The sequence below is a fragment of the Syngnathoides biaculeatus genome, chromosome 18 (genome assembly GCF_019802595.1).
Source record: "Syngnathoides biaculeatus isolate LvHL_M chromosome 18, ASM1980259v1, whole genome shotgun sequence".
Taxonomy (NCBI): Eukaryota; Metazoa; Chordata; class Actinopteri; order Syngnathiformes; family Syngnathidae; genus Syngnathoides; species Syngnathoides biaculeatus.
The window spans coordinates 7,666,192-7,679,570 of NC_084657.1; the positions used below are offsets into that span (position 1 = coordinate 7,666,192).

Sequence of the window (13,379 nt, forward strand, 5' to 3'; positions counted from 1 at the left end):
GAAAGTTTAGAGGGACGGCCGGGTCTTGGTAGATTTGCAGTGCTCTGATACTCCTTCCGTTTCAATATGATTGCTTGCACAGTGGTCCTTGAGATGTTTAAAGCTTGGGAAATCTTATTGTATCCAAATCCAGCTTTAAACTTCTCCACAACAATATCTCGGACCTGCCTTTTGTGTTCCTTGGTCTTCATGATGCTCTCTGCACTTTAAACAGAACCCTGAGACTATCACAGAGCAGGTGCATTCATACAGAGACTTGATTACACGCAGATGGATTCTATTTATCATCAGTCAACATTGGATCATTCAGAGATCTTCACTGAACTTCTGGAGTGAGTTTGCGGCACTGAAAGTAAAGGGGCCGAATAATATTGCACGCCCCACTTTTCAGTTTTTTGTTTAAAAAGTATAAAATATCCCAGAAATTTTGTTCCACTTCACTATTGTGTCCCTCTTGTTATTGATTCTTGACAAAAATAAAATGTAGGGTGTAAAAGTTATATATATATATATATATATATATATATATATATATATATATATATATATCGTCGACATCACAGCCGATTGTCTCCACACCCATTTTGTAATACAAACAATGCACACTGGTTGATTTAAAGTTTAACAAGTACAAGAAATGAATTGTTACAGTGCCACTGTTTTTTGTCTTCCTACAATAAAGGGAGTCATAGTGCAACCATGCTGTGGAATTCTTTTATTTTGAAGGCCAAACTTTAGAAGCTCGTTGGCTTCAGTTGTTAATAAATCCTTGCATCATGGAATATGCCTTGCTATTCTTTGAACCCCTTCAAACACAATAAGACAGTATGGACTCGAATATTGTTTATGTAGTATCACACAGTATAAATACACAGCTTAAATTCACGTAATAATTTTACTCATTTTATCAAATTTAATGCATGAAAACGAGTACAACTCTGAATAAGTTCATGTCCCTCTATTTTACTTAAACTTGGACTCAGTGTTGTTTTTTCTGCACAGTAGAGTCAATGTGATATGACCGAGCTTTTATATGTGTTGTATTTGTGAGTAGCTGGGAGAGAGGGATAAATGAAAAACAATGTCAACTTTCTCAGTACAAAAGGGTAATTATAACTTCACTCACATGAATCTTGAGACAAACTAGAATTTGTGTCACATGCTTTGTGGATATAGTACTAATTTAGAGTGTCCAAAGCCTTCCTTCCCAAGTTTTCACATTGATTCAGTCCATAGGAGGCCTAGTAATGACTAAATGGTGCAGTCTCCTTCAACTCATGGTATCCATGGTGGTTTGGCTCTGCGAAGAGACAGAAAGGTAGTTAGGACTAGGAATGACTACAATTCCATCTCTTCTACATTCACCAGTGCTTTGACAAATGCATGTCAGTATGGAATTTGTGGAATTACAATAAAGCAGAAAAATACAGAGTAACTTGTGCAGAAAAATGAGTTTTGATTAATTCACTTGCATATCATGTGGTACGTTTTGAGAACATTGCTTGGTTGCAAAGTTCACTTAATAATTTTCTGTACATCCCAAATGATGTAGGTGAAAATAGCCACTAGTAGAATGCGTTTGAGTGTGTAGATCAGTGTTACGGTACCAAAACTCATATTCTCCTCCACCATTGGCCTCTCTTCGTTGCAGTTTACAATTCTTCCCTGCGCCGCTCCCAGAATAGTCATGATATCCACAAGGTTGAACTTCCCTTCTTCTTTGGCCTCCTTCACCTCTTCTGCCAACTCCATTGCGGCCTCCTCCCTTTCTTCAATCTCCTCTTGGCTCAGCATTGCATTCAGTCCTTGTCCTGCTGTTGTCTGACCAACCGTTGGCGGTGCCAGAGAGCACAAAGCCCTAACCTTCCCATATGACTTTAGGTGTGCAACATTGGCCCGCAGAAAGAGGAAGAGCACATTCAGGTCATTCAGGGGACACCCAAGCCTGCGTTGGTTGAGAACATCCATGGCTGGAAGAACCTCATATACGGAGACGAAGGTGGTGTCCCAAACAAAGAGCCGAATGATACTGAAGAGGACAATTGGTGCTAACAAAACATAGATAGCACCATTGGCTACACTTATCACCTGAAAGACCAACTGGCCTATCATTTTACATTGAACCAGCTCAGGAATCCAGTTCTTATCACGTAGCATGCCACTACGCACAAAACAGCTGAACTCATCCTGCAGGAAGGCGGACAGGTGGAAGTAGGCAAGATATAGACAGGCAGTGGTCATGAAGGTTAGCAGGAGGAAGCCTCGCAGGAAAAGCATGCTCACGAGGAAGTAGGAGTTTTGCTTGCACTTCATGTATCTCTCCAGAAGGGGGTACTCAAAGTATCGTTTCCTCTTTGCTCTGTACATCAACAAAAAGAGAAGAACACAAGTATGAGTGCCATCTGTATATTCACACAGCTGCAGATAATTCCCAGTGGAAGCCAAGCACATTCTATATTTAACTTTTAGGAGCTGCTTGCCACACTAGGGCTCCATCAAGACCATCCCCATGCCATTTTCTGGAATCTTACCTTGTCATTACAGAGACATTTAATTTAGCAGGAACTGATGGCACTGTTGCGTCTGCCATGTTTCCATTTACTTTGTGTGTGTGTTTCTTTCGGCTTGTCCCTTTCGGGGTCGCCACAGCATATCATCTCAGATGAACGCATATATATGTTTGGCACAATTTTTACGCCGGATGCCCTTCCTGACGCAACCCTTCACAGGGAGTGGAGGCCCCAGTGGGATACAAACCCACAACCCTTGGTTTACCAAACCAGTGCTCTAACCATTGACCTACGGGGTCGCCCCATCTACTTTGTGTGTCTTTTGTTATTTCATTGAGTGTGTTTCTTTTTCGCTCTGCCCCCATTTACTACACAGTGAATTACCAAAAGGATAAACATAAATCAGTTGAATGTGCAAAACCAGAGACATACCTCATAATCAAGAAACTAAAAAAATAAACAACACTTAGCCTCTACCCCCCAACCCAAATTTTATTTGTTCAATGTAATTGCTTAAATATATAAGATCATAGAACATAAAAACTAAAATCTTCCCAAGTGAATGAAAAGATAATCATTCCGCCCAGCTTTCACATAGCTTTTACAGTATGTAATAGACAGTTTTCTTGATATGACTAATACTAGTCATAGTGGCATCACAATGTAAGTAAATTGTACTCCCGAACTACAGTGAGCCTGTTCCTGTCTTACAGTATGAACTTTGTTAATGAATTTCAAAATGCTATCATCTTCTTGATAATCCATGTTTAACTTAAATAGATAACAAATTTGTAGTATTGCTTTAACTTCTACTGATTCTTTGGTTTCTATGATTGCATTTGTATTGTGAACAATTTGGGAATTGATCTTTGCTTCTTTGACATTACTGTGCCTGAAGACAAAAACTGAGTACAAGGTCAAATAAAAACTTGACTGGCTTGTGTGGAGCCCTGACCTCAGCCTCATTAAACAACTATAGAATGAACTAAAACAGCAATTTGGAGTCCATTTCATATGGATGAATGGACAACAATACCACAGATGTACTGTATAATCTTAGAGGTCTTCCAAAAAGACAAATTCCTTATTTTCCATATTTCTGTCAACAAATTTAAACTAAGCCTCAAGTCATAATTTCTTACCTCTGCAGTTCTGCCTGAAAAGTTAATGGGTTCTTGGTATTCTGGCGCAAATCCAAGATGCTCTGAGCCAATCGAACTGAGCGGTTATACGACTTGTCTAGTTCATCAATTATGAATAGCAGGTCTGAGCCGAGTGAAGGCACAACAAGCTGGCGCCAGATGAGAACCGGAAGATACATTAACACTGCCATAGCCAGAAGAGAATACGGGAACATCTAGAGAGGAGTGACAGAAAGAACGTGGAATAATTTACAATCCAATTTCTTTACATTGTGTCAGTACTTTTTGCTTAACTTGTGATTCTGCCATAAATGTCACAAAAAAGCAACCAGATGTTGCATAAACAGAACAGTCAGCTACCTAATAATGGGGAGATGTAAAGTGTCATAGTCAGATCTACAACTTTCTACAAAGTGCAAGGTCAAAACAAAGGAATTTCACTCACTTTGTGGACCCAAAGGGAGCGTTCCTCAAAATTCCCATTGCTATCAAACTCGTGATGCATGAGAGAATCCCAGCAGTATGTATCCACATAGCTGGCTTGCTTCATTGTGAAATTGCTGGGAGGAAAACAGCTAATCTGTGGGCCTGCAGGGGGTAAAAAAAAAAAAAGCAACATAATCAGTAACATGATCTGCTCATAAAATATGAGCCATTTGATCTTATGTCAATAAAATGCCTTCAAGCATACCTTAACCTGAGGCATTTGAATCACAACCCTCACACCCCATGCACAACCACAAATGAACCATTATGTGTTATTTGTAGTATTGTCATTCACCTGCCACAGTTCAAATGCTGGAGTTTAATTTATTATTGGTTCACATGTGAACCTGACCAGATAAACATATTGAGAAAGAAATGGCTGGGCAATGGGCAAATACATGACGACTTCACCGGATCCCGAACAAGAATCTTGGTTGACATTCAAGTCCAATTCAAATTCATAAGGAAAATGTTTGATAAGAATCATCATAATCATAATACTAGCAACAATCAATGCCACTTATATACCAATTTTCAGGACACCCAAAGGCGCTTGAAGAATTCAGAGTGGGGAAAAGGAAAAGGTGGAGAAGAGATGGTTTGGGGTTAAGTGTTAAATAAGTGATGGGTGCTTTTTTGGGAAAATGGAAAAGAATTAGTCTCACTGTTTTGGGAGAGAGTTCTGATTTGAGAGTTTGGGAGGTTAGTATCAGCGGAGAGGAGGGTTTGTTTGTGTGCCAGGGATCCTTTGCCATTCCTCCTTGGAGATTCTCTTCAGTTCTGTCAGGTTGCATGGTGAAAGTCATTTCAGGTTTAAGTTGGGGCTCTGCCAGGCCCATTCAAGAAGAGTCACAGAGTTGTTCTGAACCCACTCCGTAATTTTAGCTGTGTGTTTAGGATCATCTTTGGAAGGTGAACCTTTGACCGAGCCTGAGATCCTGAGCACTCTGGAGAAGATTTTTGTCCGGTATATCCCTGTACTTGGCCGTATAGAGCTTTCCTTCCATTGCAACCAGCTGTCCTGTACCTGCAGGTGAAAAACACTCCCACAGCATGATGGTGCCATGCTTCGCTGTATTGGACAGGTGATGACCACTGCATGTTTTGCGTTTTCAGGTCATGTTGTAAGTGTCCTAAGATTGCAATATCACACTACTGAAAATATTCTTTCTAAATGCCATTGTAAGCCAGAAAAAAAACGTCACTGATAGTGGTCCAAAGTTCACATCTGCTGTTTTTGCTTGGTACCTGCATGACAGTGGAATAACTAGCAGTAAAATATCCATTTATCACCCTGCTGGTAACGGAACTACTGAGAAATTGGCTTCACTGTACAAAAAATGTGAAAAATTTGAGAGGGTTGGAATACTTCCCATACCCATTGTATAATCATTGGTGGGTGGTACTCGAGCCTTCACCCCCCCCCCAAAAAAAAAACAAAAAAAAAACCACATAACAATTAGGGTGGCGTCACAGTGAGGCAACTGGTTAGCACGTTTGCCTCACAGTTCTGAGGACCAGGGTTCAGTTCCCAGCCCCGTTTCTGTAGATTTTGGATGTTCTCCCTGTGAGTCCTCCCTCAGAGTCCTCAAGTTTCCTCCCACATCTCAAAAATTTGCATGAATTGAGGACTATAAAATAGTCTGTGAGTTTAAATGTGAATGTGAGTGAATTTTTATAAGTGTCCTGCAGTTAGCTGGAGACCAGTTCAAGGTGTACCCAGTGTCTCATCTGAAAAAAACTGGGATAGGCTCCAGCACACCTACCAGTGAAGATTAGCGGTCTAGAAAATGGGATGGATGTATGTATGTACTGTATAACAAAAAAAAAAAAAAAAAAAATCAATGAAAAACATTCGCTCCCATTTACACATTATGCTTGCAGGCACCTAGCAGTCACGCAGCTGTGGCGTGCCATCCTAATTTCTTTCTGAAGAGCAAAATAGGAAATGCAGGAGTTATACATTGTCCTGTTTTACAGTTATTATACAAGGAGATAAGTATATAACACTATGGACTGCTCCATGTGTTGCTTGAAGCATTACAATTTACCAGAACATTTGGGCTAATCTCATCAGCATGTCCAAAACTCTGATGATCATTTATCATTGCAGTTGATTCACTGTACAGTGGAACTTTGATAAAAACGTACCTCGATTAAACTCGATTTGGGTATAACAGAGCGGCACGGTGGAGCAGCTCAAGAGCGGTGGCCTCACATTTCTGAGCTCTAGGGTTCAAATCCTGGCCTCCCCTGTGTGGAGTTTGCATGCTCTCCCTGTGCCTGTGTGGGTTTTCTCCTTTTTCCTCCCACATCTCCAAAACATGCATTAATTGGAGACTCTAAAAATTGCCCCTAAGTGTAATTGTCAGTGTGACTGTCGTCTGTTTCCATGTGCCCTGTGATTGGCTGGCAACCAGTTCAGAGTGTATCCTGACTCCTGCCCGTTGACAGCTGGGAAAGGTTCCAGGACCTCTGCGACCCTTGTGAGGATAAGCGGCTCAGAAAATGGATGGATGGATGGGATACAACAGACTGCCAGGACCAAACAATGTGTCCTTATTTTCACCCAAACTGTTGTTGAGAATGTGTTCGTTCTAGAATTGGCCACTGTTGTTGACTGGCGATGGGTTGAAGGGAACAAAAAAAAAAATTCTGGGTCTTAGATGTACAATACTACTTTGTGAAGGAGCTTGTGCCTCCAGTAAGTGGTGGCCATTTTGAATGTGTCAACATTCCAGCCATCAAAGGCAATGCATTATCATATGGTGGCCCTGTTGAATGTGGCGACATTTCCAGGCATTGTATTGACGTGGCGGCCATGATGGCAGGAGTACTATCTGCTGTCAGAGTTGTACACAGACAGAAAGCAGGATTTCACGGGCAGTGTTTTTTTTTTTTTTTTCTTTAAGAGATAGCTTTCGAGCTGTCCTGCAGTCTGGAACATGCTACTTGGGGTGCCTAGTCAACACACACCCCTTCAAATGCCAGATTTCTATATACAATCCATGGTCGGCAGAGAACTCCCACAACATTAGATGGATCTCGTGATTCAACGATGTCAGTCAGAACTTAGCAAATGATCAAAGTTATTTCCAATGCACTAAATGTACAATATAACACAGTGAAAACTGTCACCTTCAATTAGAGAAAATATGGCATACCCATGACATTACCAAAATGTTTACATCCCCAACAGTGATGAAAAGATGAAGAAAAGTCAGATTGGCCAACAGCACTTTTTTTTTGCAGGAATTTGTCTAAACTTTTGGCCATTTCGTACAAGTGACAACAATCTGCTGCCGTCTTATATCCAGGCTGTAGAACAAAGAATCCAAGCCCAACTACAGTACATTGCTAAAAACATTTCAGATCGCTCAAAAACAATTTGGAAAATGTGTTAGTATCTGCTTGATGATCAATTATAATAATAATAATAGTAATTAATTAATTAATTAATAATAATTATGTTGAACTTTTGGGCCATAAATCTTATTTTTATACCGCAATAAATGGGCATTTCAATAGAGATAAGTAGACTTAATATATACTGTGTCCTTTTTAGCACATCAAACCCACTCATTGTGTTTTTCAGTCATATGAGATTTAATACATACCATGTTTTTGATTTCATACCATGTGCATAGGCGGCACGGCGGTGCAGCTGTAGAGCGTACCCCTCAGAGTTCTGAGGGCTAGTGTTCAAAGCCCAGCCCCGCCTGTACGAAGTTTGAATGTTCTCCCTGTGCCTGCGTGCGTTTTTTTCCGGCCACTCCGGTTTCCTCCCACATCCCAAAAATGTGTTATTTGGACACTAAATTGTCCCTGAGTTGATTGTCAGTGCAGTGGGTTGATGGATGGATGGATACCCCATACATATATTCTTGAACCAGACTTTCAATGATTGTCATGACTCAATGAGACAATTTATGAGCTTTAACCCAAAATACAATGTGTTGAATTTTAGCATGACATTTCTTTTTTTTGTTTAGTAAACCTGGAAGAATTTATAAAATATGTTGACTGAATGCTCTATTCAGCACATCATTTTAAGAACCGTTTCTGACTACTTCCCAAAATTGGGCTTCTCCACCTTGTACTTTCACATAACCACATGTAATCTAAACAACACACACCCAGATTTCATTTCCCAAACCGACTCCACCCTTAAAAAGAAACAAGGGAGGGAACATACCAAGGCTGTGCCCCACCTACATTGGCTGAGCCTCACAGACAGAAACATAGCGTTTCTATTTTTGAAATGCAGCAAGTAGGAACACACTATAATTAAATCTTAGGAGTTCAGTTAGTCAAGCTCAAAAGAGGCAAACATAAGGTTCACTTTTTGTCTACAATCTTTGTCATTTGAGAAACATTTTTGCATCTACCTAATCATATGCTTAATAAAATCATGACCGCTGCGAAAGATACTAATATATGTAGTGTATGGATGAATGCATGGATAGAGGCAAAAGTTTTCTTTGGCAATGAAGCTCTTGAAGGTTTTGGTAGATGACAGGCATTATTTTGAGATGCAGTTGCAGAATTCATTTTGTGCATGTATTTGCTCTTGAGAACCCAAGTTCTCAAATCATACATTGGTGCCCTTCATAGAGTGGAGAAAATAAGTATTTGAACATCCTGCTATATTGCAAGTTCTCCCACTTAGAAATCATGGAGTGGTCTGAAATTCTCATCGTAGGTGCATGTCCACTGTGAGAGACATAATCGAAAAAGAAAAATCTAGAAATCTCAATGTATGATTTTTTTAACGATTTATTTTAACACCTGTCTATGAGCTAGAATTCTGACCCTCAAAGACCTGTTAGTCCGCTTTTAAAAGTCCATCTCCACTCCATGTATTATCCTGACTCAGATGCACCTGTGTGAGGTCGTTAGTTGCATAAAGACACCTGTCCACCCAACACAATCAGTAATACTCAAACTTATAACATGGCCAAGACCAAAGACCCGTGCAAAGACACCAGAGACAAAATTCTACAACTCCACACGGCTGGAAAGGGGGACTGAGAAATTGCCAAGCAGCTTGGTGAAAAAAGATCCACTGTTGGAGCAATCATTAGAAAATGGAAGAAGCCAAACATGAAGGTCAATCCCAACCGGAGTGGAGCCCCATGCAAGATATCACCTCGTGGAGTCTCAATGATCCTTAGAAAGGTGAGGAATCAGCCCTGGACTACACAACGGGACTTGATCAATGACCTGAAAAGAGCTGTTACCACCATTTCCACGGTTCGCAAGACACAAAGACGTCATGGTTTGAATTCATGCGTAGCACGGAAGGTTCCCCTGCTTAAACCAGCACATTTCATAGCCTGTCTTAAGACCATTTGAATGATACAGAGGAGTCATGGAAGAATGTTTTGTGGTCAGATGAGACTAATATGTAACTCTTTGGTCATAATTCCACTAACTGTGTTTAGAGGAAGATGAATGAGGAGGTCCATCCCAAGAACACCATCCCTACTGTGAAGGATGGGGGTGGTTGCATCATGCTTTGGGGGTGTTTTTCTACACATGGGACAGGACGACTGCAATGTATTAAGGAGAGGATGACCACAGTCATGTATTCTGAGATTTTGGGGAACATCCTCTTTCCCTCAGTCAGAGCATTGAAGATGGGTCGTGGGTGGGTCTTTCAACATGACATGACCTGAAGCACACAGCCAGGAAAACCAAGAAGTGGCTCTGTAAGAACCATATCAAGGTTCTGGCATGGCCTACCCAGTGTCTAGACCTAAATCCAATAGAAAATCTTTGGAGAAAGCTGAAACTCCATGTTTCTCAGCGACAGCCCAGAAACCCATCTGATCTAGAGAAGATCTGTGTGGAGGAGTGGGCCAAAATCCCTCCTGCAGTGTATGCAAACCTGGTGAACAACTACAGGTAATGTTCGACCTCTGTGATGGCAAACAAAGGCTATTGTACCAAATATTAACATTGGTTTTCTCAGGTGTTGAAATTCTTACTTGCAACTGTATCACACAAATAAATCGTTAAAAAAAAATCATACGTTGTGATTTCTGGATTTTTCTTTTCAGATTATCTCTCTCAAACAGTGGGCATGCACCAACGATGAGAATTTCAAACCCCTCCCTGATTTATAAGTGGGAGAACTTGCAATATAGCAGTGTATTCAAATACTTATTTTGTTCACTGTACTTTGAAACAGCTGAATGCTAACTAGTAGACAAAAGTCAGACGTGAGTGCAGACAGCATGCGGACATTAAAGGGGGAAGGGTTGGTAGGTGTAGAAGAGGATGCTAAAGACACTCCCCCCTGCAGGTATATAGTGCTGGTATTTGCTTTGTGGAAAACAACACCGGGATTTAGGTAAGGATTGACAAAAATAGCACCAAGGAAAGACACGCTTATGAAGCAGAGTGCAAGCTTCAGGAGAGAATTGAAGATCAACAAATCCATGGTTCGCAAGTGGAGGAAGCAGGAACAGGGTTTGGCTTCAACGAAAGAAAACGAGGAACTTCAACCGCTGGACATCGGCAAAAACAGAACATTCAAAGTGAAGTTGGGAGCGGCGTGGGATCGATGGATGACAGATGGCGAACACAGCTTTACTTAGACTGGGAGGTGGCACCGGGCGAGTTATGCCACAATTTGAAAAAATATTGTGGATGCTTGTGCTAATGTGTTGGCTTCCACTGTTGTTCAAGCTTTTGTAAAAACCGGTATCATTTCCGAGGAGCCGTGGTGAATCGAGATTGACTCTGACAATCACAAGAGGGAACCTATGGTGTTTGATAAAGAACTTGCCGGGCTGTTCATTTTGGATACAGAAGATGAGGATTTTGATGGATTTGTGGATGAGGAGAAATATAAAAATGTGAGAACGTACATTATTAAAAAGTTAAAATGCAACCGAACTCACTGTTTATATTGTTGAATACTTCAATAAAGCACAACCGAACTGAGTTTTGCTCCCGCTGCCTTTGTAAATAGTGCACATGCATGCTACCGTATGTTTTAAGATAGTGTATTATACCGTAACTGGGATGCTGCAGGTGCTCCAAGCATGCTTTGCGGCGCTAAACGTATACATAAATAGTGTTAGAAGTGCATGTTTTGAACCATGCTAGTATGGGGTAACAAACCCCCTGATATCTTGTGTTTGGAACCTGTTTGACCAGGGTCAAAGTTTGGTCCGCGTTGCCAGGAGTAAGTCGGATTCTTTTCCGGCGAGGGTTCGACACCGCCAAGGCTGCTCTTTGTCACTGATTCTGTTCATAACTTTTATGGATATTCTAGACACACAGCCGAGGGGTACAGGGGGTTTGGTTGGGTGGCCTCACTATTGTATCTCTGCTTTTTGCAGATAATGTGGTTCTGTTGGCTTCATCAAGCTGTGATCTCCAACTCTTACTGGAGTGGTTTGCAGACGAGTGTGAACCAGCTGGGATGAGAATCTGCAGCTCCAAATCTGAGATGATGTTCTTCAGAAGAAAAAGGGTGGCATGTGTCTCGAGGTCAGGGATGAGATAGAGGAGTTCAAGTATCTAGGAGTCTGGTTCACGAGTGAGGGAAGAATGGAGATGGAGATCGACAAGCGGATCAGAACAGCATCTCCAGTGATGCAGACTTCAAGCTATTTTCATTCAATGTGAAGGCCGGTTTTGCAAAAATACTGTGCTAAACTTTCCTGCTGCTGTCACGTGACCGTAGTCGGAAGACACAGGGGGGACATATTCGCAGTCCCGAGGTCGTCATGCTTGGGGTTGAATCTTCCTTATGTCATTGCACAACTGAGCTGGATGGCGGGAAAAGTAAAGCCACGCGCCTTATTTTCCTTCTCACCCTCCCGCAGTCCCGTCTCACTCACACAGTGACGGATAACACACACCGACACTGAGCTTGTTGTCACAATACCCATAATAACCGTAATAAACTCAACCGAAGCGCACACGCAAATACTGTAATAAATTCAAGCACTTAGACAGAACTTAGATATGCTTTCATGCCTTCACTGGAGTGACACGAAAGGAGGAGGATTTGGCCACCCCTGCCGGGTAAAAGATGGATAAAATGGAGTGTTCATTTTTGCACTGTTTGAATTAATATTACGATTCCTGGCTGGCAATTCAATTCAAGTACAACATAATTCAATTACAATGATAAAACAAGCAATTTATTGACTGGAAATTGAGTCAGCAAAGTTAATTTTTCCTCATTAATGTACACACAGCACCCAAAACTTACACCTAACTACTAATTTAAAGCTCCACTGTCATGAAATGCATGATCTTTAGTATGTTATTAATGAAAAAAAAAAAAGGCAGCTGGAATAGACCCATCCGTTTTTTCACCATACATGATTTTGACGTATATGGCTTTTGTCACTTCTGCCATGAAAATCCTCTCGAGGGATTTGTTTTTGAGAAGAAGCAGGACTTGACGGAAGTCACTCAGGCTGTGTCGTATGTACTATGTATGTCTACTTGTTTTACCTGTTGGAAAGTAGCTCTTTGTTCCTTCGTGTTAGCCAAAATGCCGGCTCGTTGGATTGCTGGATATTGTTCGAACACTCGGGAGGATGGATTCATTTTTCATACTTTTCAAAACAACCCAGTTCATTGTGAAAAATTGATTGCACGGGTGCCAAGGGCGAGAGCTTCGTCCAAATGTGTCGATGTACCTGTCAGCACCGCGGACGGTTTCGGCCGGGGTGGCCCATTGCGGCAACACCCGGGTGGTTCATACATACTGTCTGGGAGTCTGTTCTTAGTTCGAAGTGATCCGCATATCATCTAAATATGGCTTGAAACGAAACGATAGGGTAATATTGCCCTGGTCACTTGACTCAATTGTGTCCGCAGAGGATGGCTTCGGCCAGGCTGGCTCATGCATACTGTCTGGGAGTCTGTTGTGAGTTAGAAGTGATTCGCATATCATCTAAATATGTCTCAAAACGATAGGGTAATATTGCCCCGGTCACTTCACTCGATTGAGAGATGTGCTCTTCTTTGAAAATAGCTTCTGTGCCCCATAATAGGAGGCACAGCATGTTTTCAATGGCGATTGTCACAGTGTGACATAATGAACAGACGTTGCAGGCAATATGGCTACCTCTTCAATGTCGAATGTGACTTCCGCAACTTTGCGTATGGATAACGCGCTCTCCGCTCTTATTTATTTTTTCGTGTTGACATTGGAGTGAATAACATTATATGTGTTTTTCATTACAATATATATTTTCTAATGTTTATA

At 41.3% G+C, this 13,379-nt stretch overlaps 1 protein-coding gene and 1 long non-coding RNA gene across 2 annotated transcripts in view; one reads left to right on the forward strand and one right to left on the reverse strand.

Moving 5' to 3' along the window:
• LOC133491826 (uncharacterized) overlaps nucleotides 1-13,379 on the forward strand; it is a 72,104-nt gene that overhangs the window by 43,328 nt on the left and 15,397 nt on the right. The window lies entirely within an intron of this gene.
• Nucleotides 733-4,197, reverse strand: panx3 (pannexin 3). The gene is made up of 4 exons (XM_061803467.1): nucleotides 4,098-4,197; nucleotides 3,653-3,867; nucleotides 1,608-2,359; nucleotides 733-1,300 (listed from the first exon to the last, which is right to left on the reverse strand). The coding sequence occupies exons 1-4, from the start codon at nucleotides 4,155-4,157 to the stop codon at nucleotides 1,242-1,244; spliced, it is 1,086 nt and encodes a 361-aa protein (XP_061659451.1). The 5' UTR covers nucleotides 4,158-4,197; the 3' UTR covers nucleotides 733-1,241.

Excerpts from the sequence above, each read along its gene's own strand:
- panx3 (XM_061803467.1), bottom strand. The coding sequence starts at position 4,157 with ATGCATCACGAGTTTGATAGCAATGGGAATTTTGAGGAACGCTCCCTT. Across the intron at positions 2,360-3,652 it reads TTTCAGGCAGAACTGCAGAG|AGCAAAGAGGAAACGATACT; the intron begins GTAAGAAATTAT and ends GTTGATGTACAG. Across the intron at positions 1,301-1,607 it reads GGAGGAGAATATGAGTTTTG|AGCCAAACCACCATGGATAC; the intron begins GTACCGTAACAC and ends GTCTCTTCGCAG.